Source organism: Littorina saxatilis, linkage group LG12 (genome assembly GCF_037325665.1).
Source record: "Littorina saxatilis isolate snail1 linkage group LG12, US_GU_Lsax_2.0, whole genome shotgun sequence".
In the NCBI taxonomy this organism is placed as follows: domain Eukaryota; kingdom Metazoa; phylum Mollusca; class Gastropoda; order Littorinimorpha; family Littorinidae; genus Littorina; species Littorina saxatilis.
In genome coordinates this window covers 62,358,141-62,375,900 of record NC_090256.1, presented here as the reverse complement: position 1 = coordinate 62,375,900, position 17,760 = coordinate 62,358,141, and the positions used below count along the sequence as shown (strand labels likewise).

The following is a 17,760-nucleotide window of genomic DNA, read 5'->3' as shown; positions in this document are numbered from 1 at the left end:
GTGCTAGTGGTGCGCCAGGACCTGGAGTAGTAGGTGGGAGGGTCATCCGGTCTATTCAGGAGGATCAGGTTGTTTTCAAACATCCAGTCTTCAAGGTCTTCACCCTTCCTGTCCAGTTCAGCATAGCCCCAACTAGGAGAGTGGCTGTTAAAATCTCCTGCAATGAGCCAATGTTCGGAGGCAGGCTGAAGATGCTGAAGATGCAGAGGTTTGGTCGGAGGGGAGTAGAGGTTGAAGAAGGTCATTGCTTTGTCCTCGGTGAAAACTTTGATCCCCAGGAGTTCCGAGGAGTCATTGTTCGACCTGTAGACTTCAGCTGCTGGGATGGTGTTTTTAACAAGCGTGAGAACGCCGCCTTTGGGTCCACCGGCTCTGTCCAAACGGAAGCTTTCATACCCTCTCATTGTGAAGCGGTGGTTCTCATTCAGATGAGTTTCCTGGACGCAGCAGATGTCGATGCTGTGGGTCTTCAGGAATTGTTGAAGGTCTTGTTTTTTGTTTCTCACTCCCTCTGCGTTCCAATGCATAAGGGTGAAGTTGCCAGTCGCATTACTCCGTCCTTCCCTGGCGATCTCAGAAGGGTGGGAGCTGCCAGTCGCTGGGGGTGGGCTCCTTTGAGGCATGGAGCCCGGCACCGCCTCTACCTGGCTGGGTTCCATAGAGGCGACACCATCACGAACATTCGACCTAGACACAATCATTTGTCGTAGTAAGCGTAGACATCCGGTCTGCTCCCCGCCTAATGGCCGATGTCTTCCGTCTTCGGGGGACTACGTGGGTTTAAATTTGGAGTGGTCCTTCTCCTAGAGGAGTTTCCTTGCAGGGATAGTGAGCCTCCTCTGCCCTCGTTTTAATTTTGGAGTGATCTTCTCCTAGGACAGCTGCCTTCCAGGGTTGACGAGCCTGTCCTGCCCGGCTATTTAACCCATAGTTGGGGGTTGGTTTGTGGGCACCAGGGCGTATCCACACGCCGGTGGGCCTGCATGCCACACGTCTAGGGGCCAACCTCCTCCGAGTCCTTGTAGTTCAGCCTGGGTCCTTTCGGTACCCAGTTCACGCCTGTCGCCACGATGGAGGCACTACAAAGGGCTTGCTGTGGAGAGGTTATGTACTGGCAGGAGAGACTGACGCAAGCTGCTCTCTTTTCGCGTTGTCCTGAAAAGGACGGTGCTAGCCAGCGGTGAGGGCTGAAAGCGAGAGGTGACAAGCACAAAACACTTCGCCAACACACTAGACACATCACACAACCATTCTGCGAACGCCAAGAAGAAGATCACACAACCATTTGACAGGCGCCCCTGGAGCAATTTTTTGATTAGTGCTTTTGTGAACAAGAAACAATTAACAAGTGGCTCTATCCCATCTACCCCCCCTTTCCCCGTCGCGATATAACCTTCGTGGTTGAAAACGACGTTAAACACCAATTAAATAACATATTCTTACTCCGAATCACATTAGCATTGAGTCACCTGAGATGCTTATCACTGAAAAACGCTTACCCGGCTAAAAATTTTAAAGGGAAGCAACCCCATCACCAAAACGAAAGTGAAAGTAGCTTGGTAATGGGCCAGCACACTGGGAGTTACCTCCCATACGGGTGTGTGCCACGTCACTTCCTCTAGGAACACGTGCCTATTCGCATACGTCTTTTTCACCCCGGAGAGGACGGTTCACTTTTTGACGCTCTGTGGCTGACCTTGTGTGTTTGAGTGACACCCGCCGGCCACGTTACCCAGCTTTTCTGCTCGCCTTGCCTTCAGTTTGGTGAGCTCGTTCCCGTTTGTTGTTGGTTGTTTGCGCTGTTTTCGTTACTGTACGTTGTCCGTTTTTTGCGGACTTGTGTGTCAGTGACTTGCGTGTTTCGCCATTTTGTTGTGTGAGTTAGTTAGCTAGCTCGTATGACTTTGCTCGTAGCTCTGCTTGCCCCTTTCTGTGTTGGGCAAGTGTAGCTATAGTATTTTGTTGACGCGAAAGTGTGTGTGTTTACTGTGTTTTCAGTCGTTTAGACTTACGTTTCAGTAAATTTTTTCGCGTTGCCACGTGTTGTTGACCGGCGTGTCAGTGACTTGCGTGTTTCGCCATTTTGTTGTGTGAGTTAGTTTTCTGGCTCGTGTGACTTTGTTTGTAGCTCTACGTGCCTCTGTTTTTGTGGGGCAAGTTTAGCTATCGTATTTTGTCGACGCGAAAGAGTGTGTGTTTACTGTGTTTTCAGTCGTTTAGACTTACGTGTCAGTAAATTTTTTTCGCGTTGCCACGTGTTGTTGACTTGTGTGTCAGTTACTTGCGTGTTTCGCCATTTTGTTGTGTGAGTTAGTTTACTAGCTCGTGTGACTTTGTTTGTAGCTCTACGTGCCTCTGTTTTTGTTAGGCAAGTGTAGCTATCGTAATTTGTTGACGCGAAAGTGTGTGTTTTTACTGAGTTTTCAGTCGTTTAGACTTACGTTCAGTAAAATGTTTTCGTGTTGTTTACATGGATTTGACAGCATGTCTGATTCAGACAAGCGCTGTGGCAAGTCGGACCCCAAGGGGAAATTTAAGCCTTAGGCTTCTTCTTAAGCAGTTTTACTTGTACAGACCAAGAACGTAGCACTTTGTTGTCTGTACCTATTTCGGCGCCTTGCGCTGTTACTACTTCTGCTATCTTTTGCGGCGCCTAGCGCTACTGTTACGTCTGCTCCGGTTCTCTACTACGGAGACTTCGTCCTCGTTGTTAGCACCTGTGCAGGGTGCGTTGGTTCCTTTCTGTTTTAGACACTGGTTCCGGAAATCCGCAGCTTGGTGCAGGCAGAGTTCCAGCGTTCCGTCGCCAGTTGTTTGGCGTTTCCGGCATCTGGCAGTGACGTCCGGGCGTTGGCTTCCGTGTCTTTGCCTTCCATTTCCGGTTTGGAGCAGCGTCCTCCCTCTTCTGCTGCGGCTGGTAAGCAGAGCTGGTCCGATAGCCCTCGTGAGGCGCCTGGACGTTCTCTCTCGGGAGACAGCTCTTTCGCTTCGGGTCACGACCGATACCATGCTGATCTTTCATTTCCGGCGATAACCTACGAGGCCCCGGATTTGATCGAACAGCGGCGGCAGTCGGTTTCGGCTGCCGCATTTCCGGCACTTGCCGGAAGTGATGATCCGTCCGCTCCGGCACGCTACGGCGGTCGCGGCAGGATGGAGTATTCACTGACTTCCGGTCCTTCCGGATCGCGAAGTCAACCAGCGCAGCCTTCGTTTCCGCATTGCGCGGTTCCGTCGGCTACACTACCGGCTCTCGCCGGAAGTGATGATCCGTCCACGCAGGCACGCTACGGCGGCTGCGGCAGGATGGAGTATTCACTGACTTCCGGTCCTTCCGGATCACGAAGTCAACCAGTGCAGCCTTCACTTCCGCATTGCGCGGTTTCCGACGGCTACACTTCCGGTTTCGGCCGGACACGCTGCTTCCTCTTCTGGTGCTTCCTTCCGGATACCAGTGGGTGGATTCCAGCGTACGCCTTCTGGCCTGTTAGTGCCTAGGCTTGAGCAGGCATCACTCCACTCTGATGGGGGAGTGACGTCAGCTCATCCAGCTCCGGTTTTTCCGGATAGTCGTCCTGCCTACCCTTTACCTTCACAAGGTTCTGGGCTGCAGGATGATGTTCGTGCACAGGCATTTCCGGTTTCCGGTTTGCCAGGGCATGCTTCTGCTTCCGGAACTGGTGGTTTTGGTTTCAGTGCAGCCTTCGCTTCCGCATTGCGCGGTTCTGTCGGCTGCACTACCGGCACTCGCCGGAGGTGATGATCCGTCCACGCAGGCACGCGACGGCGGCTGCGGCAGTATGGAGTTTTCACTGACTTCCGGTCCTTCCGGATCACGAAGTCAACCAGTGCAGCCTTCAATTCCGCATTGCGCGGTTTCGTCGACTACACTTCCAGTTTCGGCCGGACACGCTGCTTCCTCTTCTGGTGCTTCCTTCCGGATATCAGAGGGTGGATTCCAGCGTACGCCTTCCGGCCATTTAGTGCCTAGGCTTGAGCAGGCATCACTCCACTCGGATGGGGGAGTGACGTCAGCTCATCCAGCTCCGGTTTTTTACGGATGGTCGTCCTGCCTACCCTTACCTTCACAAGGTTCTGGGTTGCAGGATAATGTTCGTGCACAGGCATTCCGGTTTCCGGTTTGCCAGGGCATGCTTCTGCTTCCGGAACTGGTGGTTTTGGTCATGGTTCCATGTGTGACTATTCTGATGCTCCATCAGTGGTCAACGAGGAGTCTCGGGGCGTGTTTCCGTCGAAGCTCAAGTCTGTTCTTGACATCGCGGCGGAAGTAGCGTCTCGTTTTTTCCCCGAAGGGGTGGTGGCTGCGGACTCTTCCGCTCCGTTCGATCCTTCGGCCATGGCGGACTTCCGGCCGGCACAGGAAGATGTTTCTTCCTTCCGGTTCGCCGAGTCTCCGTCAGTGGCTTACCAACTTTCGCATTCGCTGGTTCGTCCAGCACATGCGGGGAGTGGTATTCGGCCAGTGCCTGTTCCGTTACTGCTTCCTTTTGGTCCAGTTCCGGAATCAGCTCAGCAGTGGGTGGCGTCGGCTTCTCAAGCCTCTTCCTTTGTGCCTACGGGCAATAGGAAGCTTAGCTTGCCCACTCAGAGCCAGAGCTGGCTGGCGTCTTTTGCACTCCCTAGGGCTACCCTTCCGGTTCCCCGGGAATTGCTGCCTCTTCTGGCTAAACCGATCAAGCTTGATCGGGTTCTGCCGGTTTCTGAGGCTTCCCTCCTCTCTGCTGAGGAGGTTGGACGTCGGCAGATCGAACTGTCCTCCGTTGCGGAGACTCTTGTTCGGACTCTGATCGGGCATTGATCGATTCGCTGGTTCCTTTCACTCTCAGTGAAGAACAAAATGCGGATGATGTCTCTGCGCTTTTTACCAGCTTGGCCAAGGTCAATGAGGAACAATTGCGTCTTTCCTCTCTACAGTACACCCAAGCGGTCCTCTGTAGGAGGGATCTCTTCCTCTCGCAGTCCCAGTTCACGGAGCTGGCTACTAGGGAGACCTTGAGAGTCTCCCCGGTCTCAGAGGAATCTCGCTTCTGTTCTCTGGCAATGGATGCCAGACAGAAGGAGATTCAGTCGAACAAGGACAGTCAGTTCCTCGACTTCACTCTGCAGGGGGTGAAACAGTCTAAGCCTTCCAAGCAAAAGCAGGCTCAGACATTGTCGAACCTCAAGCCAGCTCAGAAGCGGCAGGCTCTGCCGGTCGCTCGTGGCAGGAAGAAGAGGACGGCATCGGGGAGGGGGTGTGGCGGCTCTGGGAGTAAGCCACACCCCCAATGAAGCGCTCCCGATCTCACCCCCCTCCCGCCTTCCACCTTGGTGATGGCGGGAGGCCCCTCCCGTGCGCTTTCTCGTTGGATGTCGGTAGTAGACAGCCAATGGATTGTGGGAGTGGTGAGATCGGGCTTCCGCCTGCTCTGGCGGGAGGAAAAGGCGCCTCTTACCCGAGTGCCACCGCGGTTCAAGCCCATCTTCTCGCAGGAAGCATGTTCCGTCTTGCAGTCGGAAATTGCCTCCCTGGAGCAGAAGGGCGCGGTGGAGAGAGTTCGGGTCCATAGCTCCCTGGGATTTTAGGGCGTCTTTTCGCCGTTCCCAAAGCGTCAGGAGGACGGCGTCCCGTGTTGGATTTATCTCTCCTCAACATTTTCTTGAGTGAGATAAAAGACAAGATGGAGACGCCAGCCTCGGTCCGAGACTCTCTCCGCCCAGGAGACTGGGTGACCTCGATCGATCTCACGGACGCATACTTTCATTCTTATGCATCCGGCCGACCGGAAATGGCTTTGTTTCCGGTGGGGAGATCAGATCTACCAGTTTCGCGCACTCCCTTTCGGGCTGTCCCTCGCACCATGGATTTTCACCATGGTGGTGAGACAGGTCTGTGCACTGGTGAGGTCCTAGGGTATCCGCCTGCGGGCTTATCTGGACGGCTGATTCATCATGAACCAGTCCCAGAGCGGCTGTTCGCAAGATACCCTGATGGTTCTTCGAGAATCCAACTTGTTGGGGTTCTCGATCAACCAGGGAAAGTCGGAGCTGACCCCGTCACAGACATTCACTTATCTGGGGATGTCTTTCGACACGGTCGCGTGGACTGTCCAGCCTTCTCAGAGAAGGGTGCACAAGCTCCAAGCTCAGATTTGCTCCACTTTGCCTCTCCTGATGGCTTCCATCCGTCTGGACTTGGTGGCTCGCTCGCATAGAGCGTCCACCTCGTCAGTTTATGCTTCCCACTGGAAGGCATGGACTGCCTGGTGTTCAGCTACAGGGGTGAGTTCGGTGGCTCCGCGCTCTATTCAGGTCGCCAACCGCCTCTCTTTCATGTCTTCGCAGGGCGCCTCAGGCTCCTCGTTGAGGGTCCGGCGCTTCGCTATCTCGGCGACTCTTAAGCAGATTGGTCGGTCTGTTCGAGTCGGGGGCGTTATAGCTGCAGTCATTAAAAGGGCTGCTCTTAAGGAAGCGAAAGCTCGTTTGCCCGCTCCCAAGTGGGACTTGTTTTTAATCCTGGAATTCCTTACGTTCTGCGGATTTTGAGCCTTTGAGCGAGGCCATTCTGTTCAATGTCACTCGCAAAGCGCTTGTTCTTCTTTTGTTGGCAACGGCCCGACGGGGTAGCGAGGTCCACGCCCTGTCGGGTCAGCCTGGAGATATCTCCTTTTAGTCGGACGGTTCCGCATCTTTGCGTTTCCGGCCCGATTTCCTGGCCAAGAATCAGTCTCCGGGGCAGGCCTCTCCGCTGGTTAGAGTCAAGGCTCTGATCAGCGCATTGGCCCCGGATGACCTTGATTCGGTCAATTGCCCTGTGAGGGCTCTTCGTCTGTACTTAGCCCGGACTCAGCCGTTTCGGTCTAGTTCTCAGAAGTTGCTGTTTATCTCGCCCTTTTCTAGGCGCGAGTAAGATTTGTCGAAGGTATCGTTGGCCCGGTGGGTGTCCTCGCTCATTAAGCAAGCTTATGAGTGGAGTCGCACAAAGAGGGGGGGGGTCATGCCCTCCTTGCCACTTGACTCGGCCCGAGCCCATGAAATGAGGGCGTGGGCATCCTCTCTGGCAGTACTGCGCTCCAGATGTCTAGAGGAGGTGTTGACAATTGCGTTTTGGCGTTCTGAAGATGATTTCATAAACTTTTATCTTCGGGACGTCTCGGCTCTTCGACAGGATGGCTCCAGAGGCCTTCCAGCTCTCATAGCAGCAGGTCAGTTCCTGTCCAGAACTTGATGGTGAGTTTTGATTCATTTCTAGCCCACCGCCTTGTTGATGTTATCTGCTAATGTGATTCGGAGTAAGAATATGTTATTTAATGGAAAATTTCCTAGATAAATTTTCATTTAATTAATATACTTACCCGAATCACATACTGTATTCCCTCCCACCTGCCCCGCGTATGGTTTTAAGATTTTTAAAGCCGTATGAGAATAGGCACGTGTTCCTAGAGGAAGTGACGTGGCACACACCCGTATGGGAGGTAACTCCCAGTGTGCTGGCCCATTACCAAGCTACTTTCACTTTCGTTTTGGTGATGGGGTTGCTTCCCTTTAAAATTTTTAGCCGGGTAAGCGTTTTTCAGTGATAAGCATCTCAGGTGACTCAATGCTAATGTGATTCGGGTAAGTATATTAATTAAATGAAAATTTATCTAGGAAATTTTCCATTAAAAAATAAAGAAAGAAAGAACAATCCCTCCCTTTTAAATCAAGACCCTAATGTATCGGCTTTTCTGGCGTTTCCATCTGAGTGATCGACAAGAAGAAGAAGAAGAAGCTTTTCTGGTTGTAGCATTTGTACATTTACCTCCATTGTTACAATCCCTCTCTTTTAAATCAAGACCCTAATGTATCAGCTTTTCTGGCGTTTCCATCTGAGTGATCGACAAGAAGAAGAAGAAGAAGCTTTTCTGGTTGTAGCATTTGTACATTTACCTCCATTGTTACAATCCCTCTCTTTTATGACCTGATTTTTGCCAGGTTTTGTTCGTCTTAAAACTAAAGGGGGAATCCACTGTACACGCCTAATAACTGCAAGTCAGGGGTGGGGATGTAGCTCAGTCGGTAGCGCGCTGGATTTGTATCCAGTTGGCCGCTGTGAGCGTGAGTTCGTCCCCACGTTCGGCGAGAGATTTATTTCTCAGAGTCAACTTTGTGTGCAGACTCTCCTTGGTGTCCGAACACCCCCGTGTGTACACGCAAGCACAAGACCAAGTGCGCACGAAAAAGATCCTGTAATCCATGTCAGAGTTCGGTGGGTTATAGAAACACGAAAATACCCAGCATGCTTCCTCCGAAAGCGGCGTATGGCTGCCTAAATGGCGGGGTAAAAACGGTCATACACGTAAAAGCCGTGGGAGTCTCAGCACATGAACGAACAAACAAACAAACTGCAAGTCAAACCTGAAGCTAACAGGGATTGTTGTATTCACATGTGCAGGCATTACCGCAACATTCTGGAGGCGGCGTCAACAGGTGCAGTGCAAGCCATACCCATTGCAGCCTCCACGTTAGCAAACCAGATTGCTTTCGTTTCCCTCTTGGCTTTCTTCAACTCTGCTGTGCAGTGGTTGGCCACTCGTGGAGGCTTTTACAACATTAATTTTAAGGTAATACTCTTCTCAAGTCGTCGCGCAGGAATCATGTGGGTTTTGCGTGTGGAGCTGAATTTTGTGTGTGTGTGATTCAGGGGAACTGTTTGTGTATGCTTGGTTTGTGTTAGCAACACACACTTATTCTGTCTTTGACACTTTTTGGGGTTATTGTCATTGAAATTATCCTTATTGTACACATTCTGAGTTCTGTTTGATTATAAATTACCATAGGACAAACACTATAGAAAAAAGCACTGAAATTTCCATTGACTTAGAGGTCTGATAAATGCTGATGAATGTACTAGCTCTTCTTGTGTGTGTGTGGGAGGGTGATTTGATTGAAATGCAAGGTTTGAAACATTAACAAATCTTATTTAAGTCCCAAAGTTAGTGTAGGGCAGTTAATGTTAACGATAAATTTCTATACAAGAGAAATTAAGAAGGAAATTCTTGAGGAACATAACACTTGCTTATATTAAACTGCAACTTGTTTAACCTTCTTCGTTCGTACTGTATTTTAACAGACATTTTGATTAATCTGCTTGCAGAATCAGAATCAGATACTCTTTTGCCACACCTGGGAAAACAAGCAACTTCACACTTAGAATGCATTATCTTTTTGCATACAGTAGAACCCCTCATTTAAGATGTTCAAAAATTTGAGAAAACCAGGTCTTAAAAAGGAGGGGGTTTTAAATTGGGGATACATTTGCAGAGTTTATGAACAGAAAAAGCTAGGTCTTAAAAAGGAGTAAGTCTTAAATTGGGGGGTCTTAAAAGGGGGGTTCCACTGTATTCTGCACGCTTTCTGTATTAGTACTGGAAGATTTTCAAAACAAATGTCTTTCTGGCAGTGGCTGTGCTCCTACATTTTCTACCCTCTAGTCTTCGCCATAGGAGCCGAGTCCAGCGACTGTCGTACACTGGGTTCGCTGCTAGGAATCAAGCTGTTTGGCACACCCATCATGTCGTACACAGAGCTGGGCGTCTTGCGGGAAAACCGCCTGCAGCTGGAGAGCTACATCACCACAAACCCCAACGCCACCTGGGCCCGGCAGAATGACAGCGTTGTGCTGGAGCTCACCAACACTACGCTTGCAGGGGGGGTCATTTCGGTGAGTGGGGGGGGGGGGGGGGGGGGGGGGGGGGGGTAGTGGTGGTGGTGGTGAGTGAGAAGGGGGATGGGGGTGCTGGTAAGGAGGGGAGAGTGTGTTTGGTATTTGATATATATCTTATTGTCCTTGGGGGAATGTCCTTGAGGAAATTCGGGCTGCTATCCCTCGGGGATAGTGTGCAGCGACATCGCGTTACCCAATTTTATTTTATTTTTCCTGCTTGCGTGGATTCATGTTTCCAAGCCTTTAGACCTTGACTGTGTGATTGGGATGTTTATCAGGCGCATGTATGCGCATAGGGTTGTTCAGACACCCAGGAGAATCTGCACAAAGTTAACCCTTGGAAATAAATTCCTCGCCAAATGGGGAGGGGGTTGTTGTTGTTTAAGGATACTCGTATACTAATGCATGACGCAGGATGCATGGCATCATGTGAGTCGTGCAGTCAAACCTGTCTGTAGCGACCAAGGTGATCGCTACAGACATGTGGTCACTCATGAAAGGGGAATTATATAAAATAAAATAAAAATGTGCCGAAATCCATTTTAGCGGTTGTTTGGCAGGTGGTTGTCATCGAGAGGACGCCAGGGCAGGTTCGACTGTACCTCTCCAAGCACAAACAAGGGCATTGGTGCTTATAAGGCCATACCACAATAACTGCTTTCAAACCGTATCTTCATTATTGGGGCTGAGGGTTACATAATTATGTATGAACATTTTTTTCTTGCACTGTATTGAAATATTTTTTTTTTAGTATTTGCTTGTTTTGCAGGAACGTTCAGAAGTGATAGCGACATACATGCTGTGTGGCTTCTCCACCATCACCTCCATAGGGGTGTGTCTGGGGGTGCTGCTCCCGCTGACCGACGGACGCAAAGACGTTATTGACCTGGTTGTTAACGCACTAGTGGCAGGCAACTTTGCCTCTTTTCTCACTGCTGCTGTCGCAGGTAAGTAGTTTTGACAGACTATATGGCAGATGAAGGTTCTCTTTAACTTTGGAAGGCTTGATTTGCAATAATCAATGTCACGATTTTTTCCAGTGTGACATATTTGTTCAATGTCTTCTTTTGTATAACCAGATGAACTTGAGAAAGAAAGTATGGACAACCCAGAAGAAAACAAGATTTTGTCTACATTCAGACAAAAACTTTGGCGTATCATTTTTGTAATTCACAATGATTTTTTCGCTGAAGATTTAAGAACCAGTAAGCAACTGTCAGTAAGCTTTTTCTTTATTCATGGAAACATAAGTATCATACTAAGTATTATAAGTGTTTTTCTGTCTGTCCATTTTAAAAACCATTGGGTCGAAGTACGTGTGATTGTCATGTTTTGTTTTTTCATCAGTTACACCTTCAAATAATTTACCATTCTTGTATTGTATGGTAGATGAGTTTTTTCCCGGTGTTCATTTGAGTTATCACGGAACATGGAACAAACAGAGATTGCTTCGACAGTTAATTATTAAACAGTGTTGTTGTCTTCAACTGATGGACTGAACAATCTGTGGTTCTTTTTGCAGGTCTAATGTTTAATGGGAAACCTCTACCAACGTGACGAAGGCTGAACCATGTGTGTGCGTGAGTGCGTGTAATGGGTGAGATTGTGTTGAATTGAATACCGGTAAACTTACTTGTAAACCGCACAGATTGGAGAGGAGTGCTCCCCCGAAATCGGCGTATGCTGCCTGAATGGCGGGGTAAAAAAACGGTCATACGCGTAAAAATCCACTTGTGCTAAAAACATGGGTGAACGTGGGAGTCTAAGCCCATGAACGAAGAAGAAGAAGAAGGAGAGGAGTGTTTTAAGTTATAGCTGTTTGTTTTTAAAGTAGAATCATGTGAAAAGAAAAGTATAGTTTATTTTTTAAATGTGCTCCATGATGAGAATTGGGTGCATAGGTCTGCTGTGACATTTTTCCTAATCATCTTACATTCGTTGTATGAATGTTTAGGGGGAGGGGGTGTTGCAAGAGCATGCCCACATGTTTGTGTGTGTGTGTGTGTGTGTGTGTGTGTGTGTGTGTGTGTGTGTGTGTGTGTGTGTGTGTGTGATGCACATAATGTTGAATATGTGCAAATGAACAGTGCAAATCAACAGGTGGTTTCCAAAGGTGAACCTGAACTGCCAGTAGATTGCTATCATGTGTCTGAAATAGCGGTTTATAGTCGGAGCTTCTGGAAAGCTGGTACAAGTTCACTGACTTACTGAGGCAAAGACAAATTCTGATGATGCCTCTGTATATATATTTAAACAGATTGATCACAAAATGTTGATGTGAAAATTGCTGTACTTGTTCAGCTTGCGACTTCAGGTCGGGAAATTTAAGATGTTGTAAAGAAATTGCTCTGTGTGGGGTAATGCAGTGGTATTTTTATTTCCTCGTAACATGTATACATCTTCCCCCCTCAACACCCTTCCCCTATTTTCTGATGAATTTATTTATTTGTTATTTATTTATTATTTGTTAATTATTTAATCGTTTATGTACCGTACTTTCCGGGTTACAAGGCGCTACAGCGTATAAGGCGCACCCCCTTCTTTTTAAACAAAATTGTAATCCAGTCACCCATTGGGCGCAGGGGGCAGATAGGGCGCACCAAAATTAAAAAAGTATACCGGTAACAAACGGTCGAAGAATGAAAATAAGCCGCACATCAAAGGAAGAATACAGAGTGGAAATATGTGTGCTCTGTGTGTGCCGCGAGATCAAAGGCAGGTCCATTGTGATAGCTGGGTTGCCTTGTTTAGACACTGACCTTCTTCCCAGGGGTCAATGACCCAGTTTTTGCTATGAGAGGTGTTTCCCCTGTCATAGATCTGAGAGAGGAAACACTTCCTGCACCGGGGTCAGTGACCGAGTTTAACCTATGGGGCGGTCTCTTTGATGTCTTGAGAGGAAACTTGGCCAGGGTAGTACCTAGTAGCTGAAACATGCATTATCACAAGTTGTTTGACTGGTACTCAGGCGGACTCTTTGATTTTTTTCGTATTTCATACACGGATTAGGCGCTTCGTTATACAAGACGCAGGGGTCAAACTCGAGGAAAAAAGTCGCGCCTTATGACCCGGAAAGTACGGAACTCTTTTTCTACTTTGTAAAATGAAGATTATCAAGAACTTGGCTGACTTTTTTAAAATTGTGATGTTTCTTAATGTGATTTTTGTTATGGCGGTGCAATTTTTGTTCTCAACAATTTGATTAGACTCTGTGTTCATTTGTTTTTAAATGCACAAGCAATCAATGTAATAACATTTCAGTAAATAAATTAGTTGGGGTGATGTTGGAATTAACCAACATAGTTTTGGGGAACCTTTAATGTATTTTGAACATTGTGATCATCCCAGCTCGATCCGTGTACCAAAGTTGTCAATTGTGAAGATGTTGATTCCAAGTGTCAATCTGGTCCAGTGGTACCTGCCACGTGAGGCCTTTTTGATGAGAGGACACCTTCTGTGAAAGGGCACTTTATTGTCCCTTTGTACAGTGGAACCTCCCTTTTCAGACCGAGACAATCTTGTGATCGACAAGAAAGAAGACCTAAACAATCTTGTGATCGACAAGAAAGAAGACCTGAACAATCTTGTGATCGACAAGAAAGAAGACCTAAACAATCTTGTGATCGACAAGAAAGAAGACCTAAACAATCTTGTGATCGACAAGAAAGAAGACCTAAACAATCTTGTGATCGACAAGAAAGAAGACCTAAACAATCTTGTGATCGACAAGAAAGAAGACCTAAACAATCTTGTGATCGACAAGAAAGAAGACCTAAACAATCTTGTGATCTAAACAATCTTGTGATCGACAAGAAAGAAGACCTAAACAATCTTGTGATCGACAAGAAAGAAGACCTAAACAATCTTGTGATCGACAAGAAAGAAGACCTAAACAATCTTGTGATCGACAAGAAAGAAGACCTAAACAATCTTGTGATCGACAAGAAAGAAGACCTAAACAATCTTGTGATCGACAAGAAAGAAGACCTAAAAAAATCTTGTGATCGACAAGAAAGAAGACCTAAAAAAATCTTGTGATCGACAAGAAAGAAGACCTAAAAAACAAGAAAGAAGACCTAAACAATCTGAGAAAATCTGGTCTTAGAAAGAAAGGAGTCTAAACATGATTTTACAGAGGTTATGAAGAGAAATAATGAGAAAACAAGGTTTTAACAAGGAGGGAGTGTTAAATTGGGGGTAATTTTACAGAGGTTATGAAGAGAAATAATGAGAAAACAGGGTTTTAACAAGGAGGGAGTGTTAAAATGGGGGTAATTTTACAGAGGTTATGAAGAGAAATAATGAGAAAACAGGGTTTTAACAAGGAGGGAGTGTTAAAATGGGGGTAATTTTACAGAGGTTATGAAGAGAAATAATGAGAAAACAGGGTTTTAACAAGGAGGGAGTGTTAAAATGGGGGTAATTTTACAGAGGTTATGAAGAGAAATAATGAGAAAACAAGGTCTTAAAAAGGAGGGAGTGTTAAATTGGGGGGTCTTAAAAGGACGGTTCCGCTGTATATTTCTTACTCAAGTGTACCTGTCGTGACAGGCCACCTGCAATGAAGGGACCCTTTTAGCTGGTCCCAAGGGTGCCATGTCATCACATGTACCACTGTACTACCTGCCTTGACTTGTCTGTGAAACAGCACTGAGTTGGTTTTGCTAAGGAACCTGTGACTGCTCATCCCTTTACGTGAATTAAGATTTTTCCTAAATCTAATTTTAAAAAGTATACTTATCATACCTAAAATCTTTTTTTCTGGACCTGTCTCGGAATTCTATCTGGTTACCCGATTGTGACCACAAAGCAAAATCCGGTAAAATTATTTGGATATCTTTGCGTACGATCCAGGGGTTAAGCACTTGATGAGTATGTGTAATTAAATAGTGTAGTTGAGGATGTTCCCAAAAAGTCATTGATTCTTTACAATTCGTTATCTACTGTGCCATTGCTGTGTCCATACATGTATTAGTTCAGTTCTTTAGCCATTTTCTGGTTACCTGCACTGTGATGAAGTAAGAGGGATGAAGCTACATTTTATAACTATAATTATGTTTATTTATTTTACCAACAAAATGATCATGGTAATTTTTTTCTCCCCTGTATATGTTTTTTAGCATTAGCTCCTGGCTAACTCCTTCAATCCTTATTGACAAAATTATTTTATGACTGTTACATTATGTGGTGTTGTGGCTGTATTTTTTAACATTAGCTTCTGGCAAACTCCTTGAATGATTAAGGAATTGACTGAATTGAATGTTAATAATGAATACTACCTCTTTTATATAATTTTTAGAGAAACTGGTTTTTAAGTGACTGAGCAGCTTATGGTTAAAAATTCACAAGAAAACTGATTTTGTATATATATATGTATATATATATATATATATATATATATATTGTTGTGAAAAAAGAAAAAGTGTTATATCTGTTTGAGCCAGTCTCTTGATGCATTTTACCTATAATGTTTAAAGAATAAAGAAAAACAAGGAGTTGATGGAACGTTTTTTATTGACAACATAATATGTTTTATTCACAGATATTTCGACATAACGGTCTTCTAAGTGCACAGACAAACAAATACTAATTAAACAGAAAAAGACTTATCTCGTAAAAAGTGCAGCAGCTTGCGGAGAAGACACAAGCGAGGCAATGATTATATGACGAAATGAATGACATAGAAAAGGGAATGACGTCAGCGTCAAAAGATTGTTGGAGGTAAATAGAACATGGCAGGTCGAAGGACAGAGAGAGAGAATGTACGCGCGTGGTTGTATGTGACTTGTGAAGAGAGCAGGGAATATGAGGAAAAAATAGAGAGAAATAACAAACGTTTCAACAACGTACCTTTCTTGGTTTTTTTTACTCTGAAATTTGGAACGATGGCAGTCTCTTTGTTTTTGGATTTGCTCATAATGTTTACAGTTTTAGAGAACTGGGGTGGTGTCAGTGAGAAAGTGCCAAACTGTGGGGGGTTATTTGAAATCACAAACAAATCTCAATTTCAACCAATCTGACCCAGCTCTTGGTTCCCACCCAGCTGAGCACTTTCTCGTGCACACAATACCCCAGGTGGCAGGAAGATAAAGATTGAAGAAAATTTTATTGGTCACCAGCCTGAGGACATTTTGCCAATATTTGTGTATGGATGATACTTTAGACCTGTAAAAATCACTGGTTGTTTGCTTTTCTAAACTCTTGTTCAAAGCCTCATTTTTACATTTAGTCAAGTTATGACTAAATGTTTTAACATCGAGGGGGGAATCGAGACGAGGGTCGTGGTGTGTGTGTGTGTGTGTGTGTGTGTGTGTGTGTGCGTGCGTGCGTGTAGAGCGATTCAGACCAAACTACTGGACCGATCTTTATGAAATTTGACATGAAAGTTCCTGGGTATGATATCCCCGAACGTTTTTTTCATTTTTTTGATAAATGTCTTTGATGACGTCATATCTGGCTTTTTTTTTCTGTGTACTAATCGGATCTTTAGCAATGAATCTGGCCAGTCTTTACGTCTTGTTTGTCTACGTAAGATTATTCATCAAACCAAGCCTGATATAACTCCTATTAGTTACAGCACAGATGAAGCATCTTTCCAGCTTATTCATCAAACCAAGCCTGATATAACTCCTATTAGTTACAGCACAGATGAAGCATCTTTCCAGCTTATTCATCAAACCAAGCCTGATAATAACTCCTATTAGTTACAGCACAGATGAAGAATCTTTCCAGCTTGCAAGTTAGTGTTGATTGGTTGAGACATTGACCTCATATCTAGTTTCTTGCAGCATGTAAATAAAATATGTCTAACTGTTTGGCTTTGTTTTATGTATGTCTTCTTCAGTATTCATTATGTTGATGGCCGTACTAAATCTGTGTGTGTGTGTGTACGTGTGTGTGTGTGTGTGTTAATGAAAAGGAAACAAATTCAGACCTATATATTCACAGGGTCTAAGTGGATTTGTTTTTATCATGTGCAAAGCAACAATCAGACTGAATTGCATTCTTAAATTCCAAATCGTTAACACAAGAAACAATATAATAGGATCAACAAACTAACAAACAAAGGAATTAATACTATTAATAATACAGTTTCTGGACGGAGACGTAGGTAGCTGAGAGCCCTGCAACTCTTGTACAGGTAATCACATCTCGAAGAAGAGAAGCAGTGGAGTAAAAGAAACAAATCGCATCACGTTTTCCAGCTTAACATTAATAATACACACTGGTACGTGTCATTTGAGGCCCCAGAAAAGATAGCAATACAGTGGAACCCCCCCTTTTAAGACCTTCAAAAATCTGAGAAAATTAGGTCTTAAAAAGGAGGGAGTCTTAAAATGGGGGTACATTTACAGAGGCTATGAACAGAAAATCTGAGAAAACGGTCTTAAAAGGGGGGTTCCACTGTACATATACAAAGAGAGCAGTTTGTCGATCCATTATATTGGACCATCTTGCCGACGGGCGCAGTGGCGTGGTGGTAAGACGTCGGCCTCCTAATCGGGAGGTCGTGAGTTCAAATCCTGGTCGCTGCCGCCTGGTGGGTTAAGAGTGGAGATTTTTCTGATCTCCCAGGTCAACTTATGTGCAGACCTGCTGGTGACTTAACCCCCTTCGTGTATACACGCAAGCACAAGACCAAGTGCGCACGGAAAAGATCCTGTAATCCATGTCGGACTTCGGTGGGTTATGGAAACACGAAAATACCCAGCATGCCTACTCAACGAAAGCGGAGTGAAGCTGACTATGCTCTCAGAGTATAGTTTGAGGAACCCAAATGGGCAAACAAGCTCACACGTAACCAGAAAATTCTGGAACGCTGAAGAAGAAGAAGGACCATCTTGCCAACAGACGCAGATCTCTCCAGGTTTTCACATGGGATAAAAGCATCCTTCCACTTGTCTGCATATCAAAAGTGTACAGCCTTACTCCTATCTGTGCAAATTACTCCAGCAAAACATTGTCATGGCACAGAAACAAAATATTGTTGTAAATATTTGGTAAGTGTCAAAGTGGGACTGGGAGGATACTCTTGCCCCATGCAAAAGCTTGGT

At 45.9% G+C, this 17,760-nt stretch overlaps 1 protein-coding gene across 1 annotated transcript in view; it reads left to right on the top strand.

Annotated features, from left to right (window-relative positions):
• The window catches only part of LOC138982503 (solute carrier family 28 member 3-like), a 39,886-nt gene extending 23,365 nt beyond the window's left edge, over positions 1-16,521 (top strand). The window contains exons 9-12 of the mRNA XM_070355807.1: positions 8,435-8,603; positions 9,443-9,703; positions 10,476-10,653; positions 11,229-16,521. Coding sequence (XP_070211908.1) covers positions 8,435-8,603; positions 9,443-9,703; positions 10,476-10,653; positions 11,229-11,263 — 643 coding nt within the window. The 3' untranslated portion in view covers positions 11,264-16,521. The remainder of the gene's footprint in view (positions 1-8,434; positions 8,604-9,442; positions 9,704-10,475; positions 10,654-11,228) is intronic.
• The last annotated feature ends 1,239 nt before the right edge of the window (positions 16,522-17,760 follow it).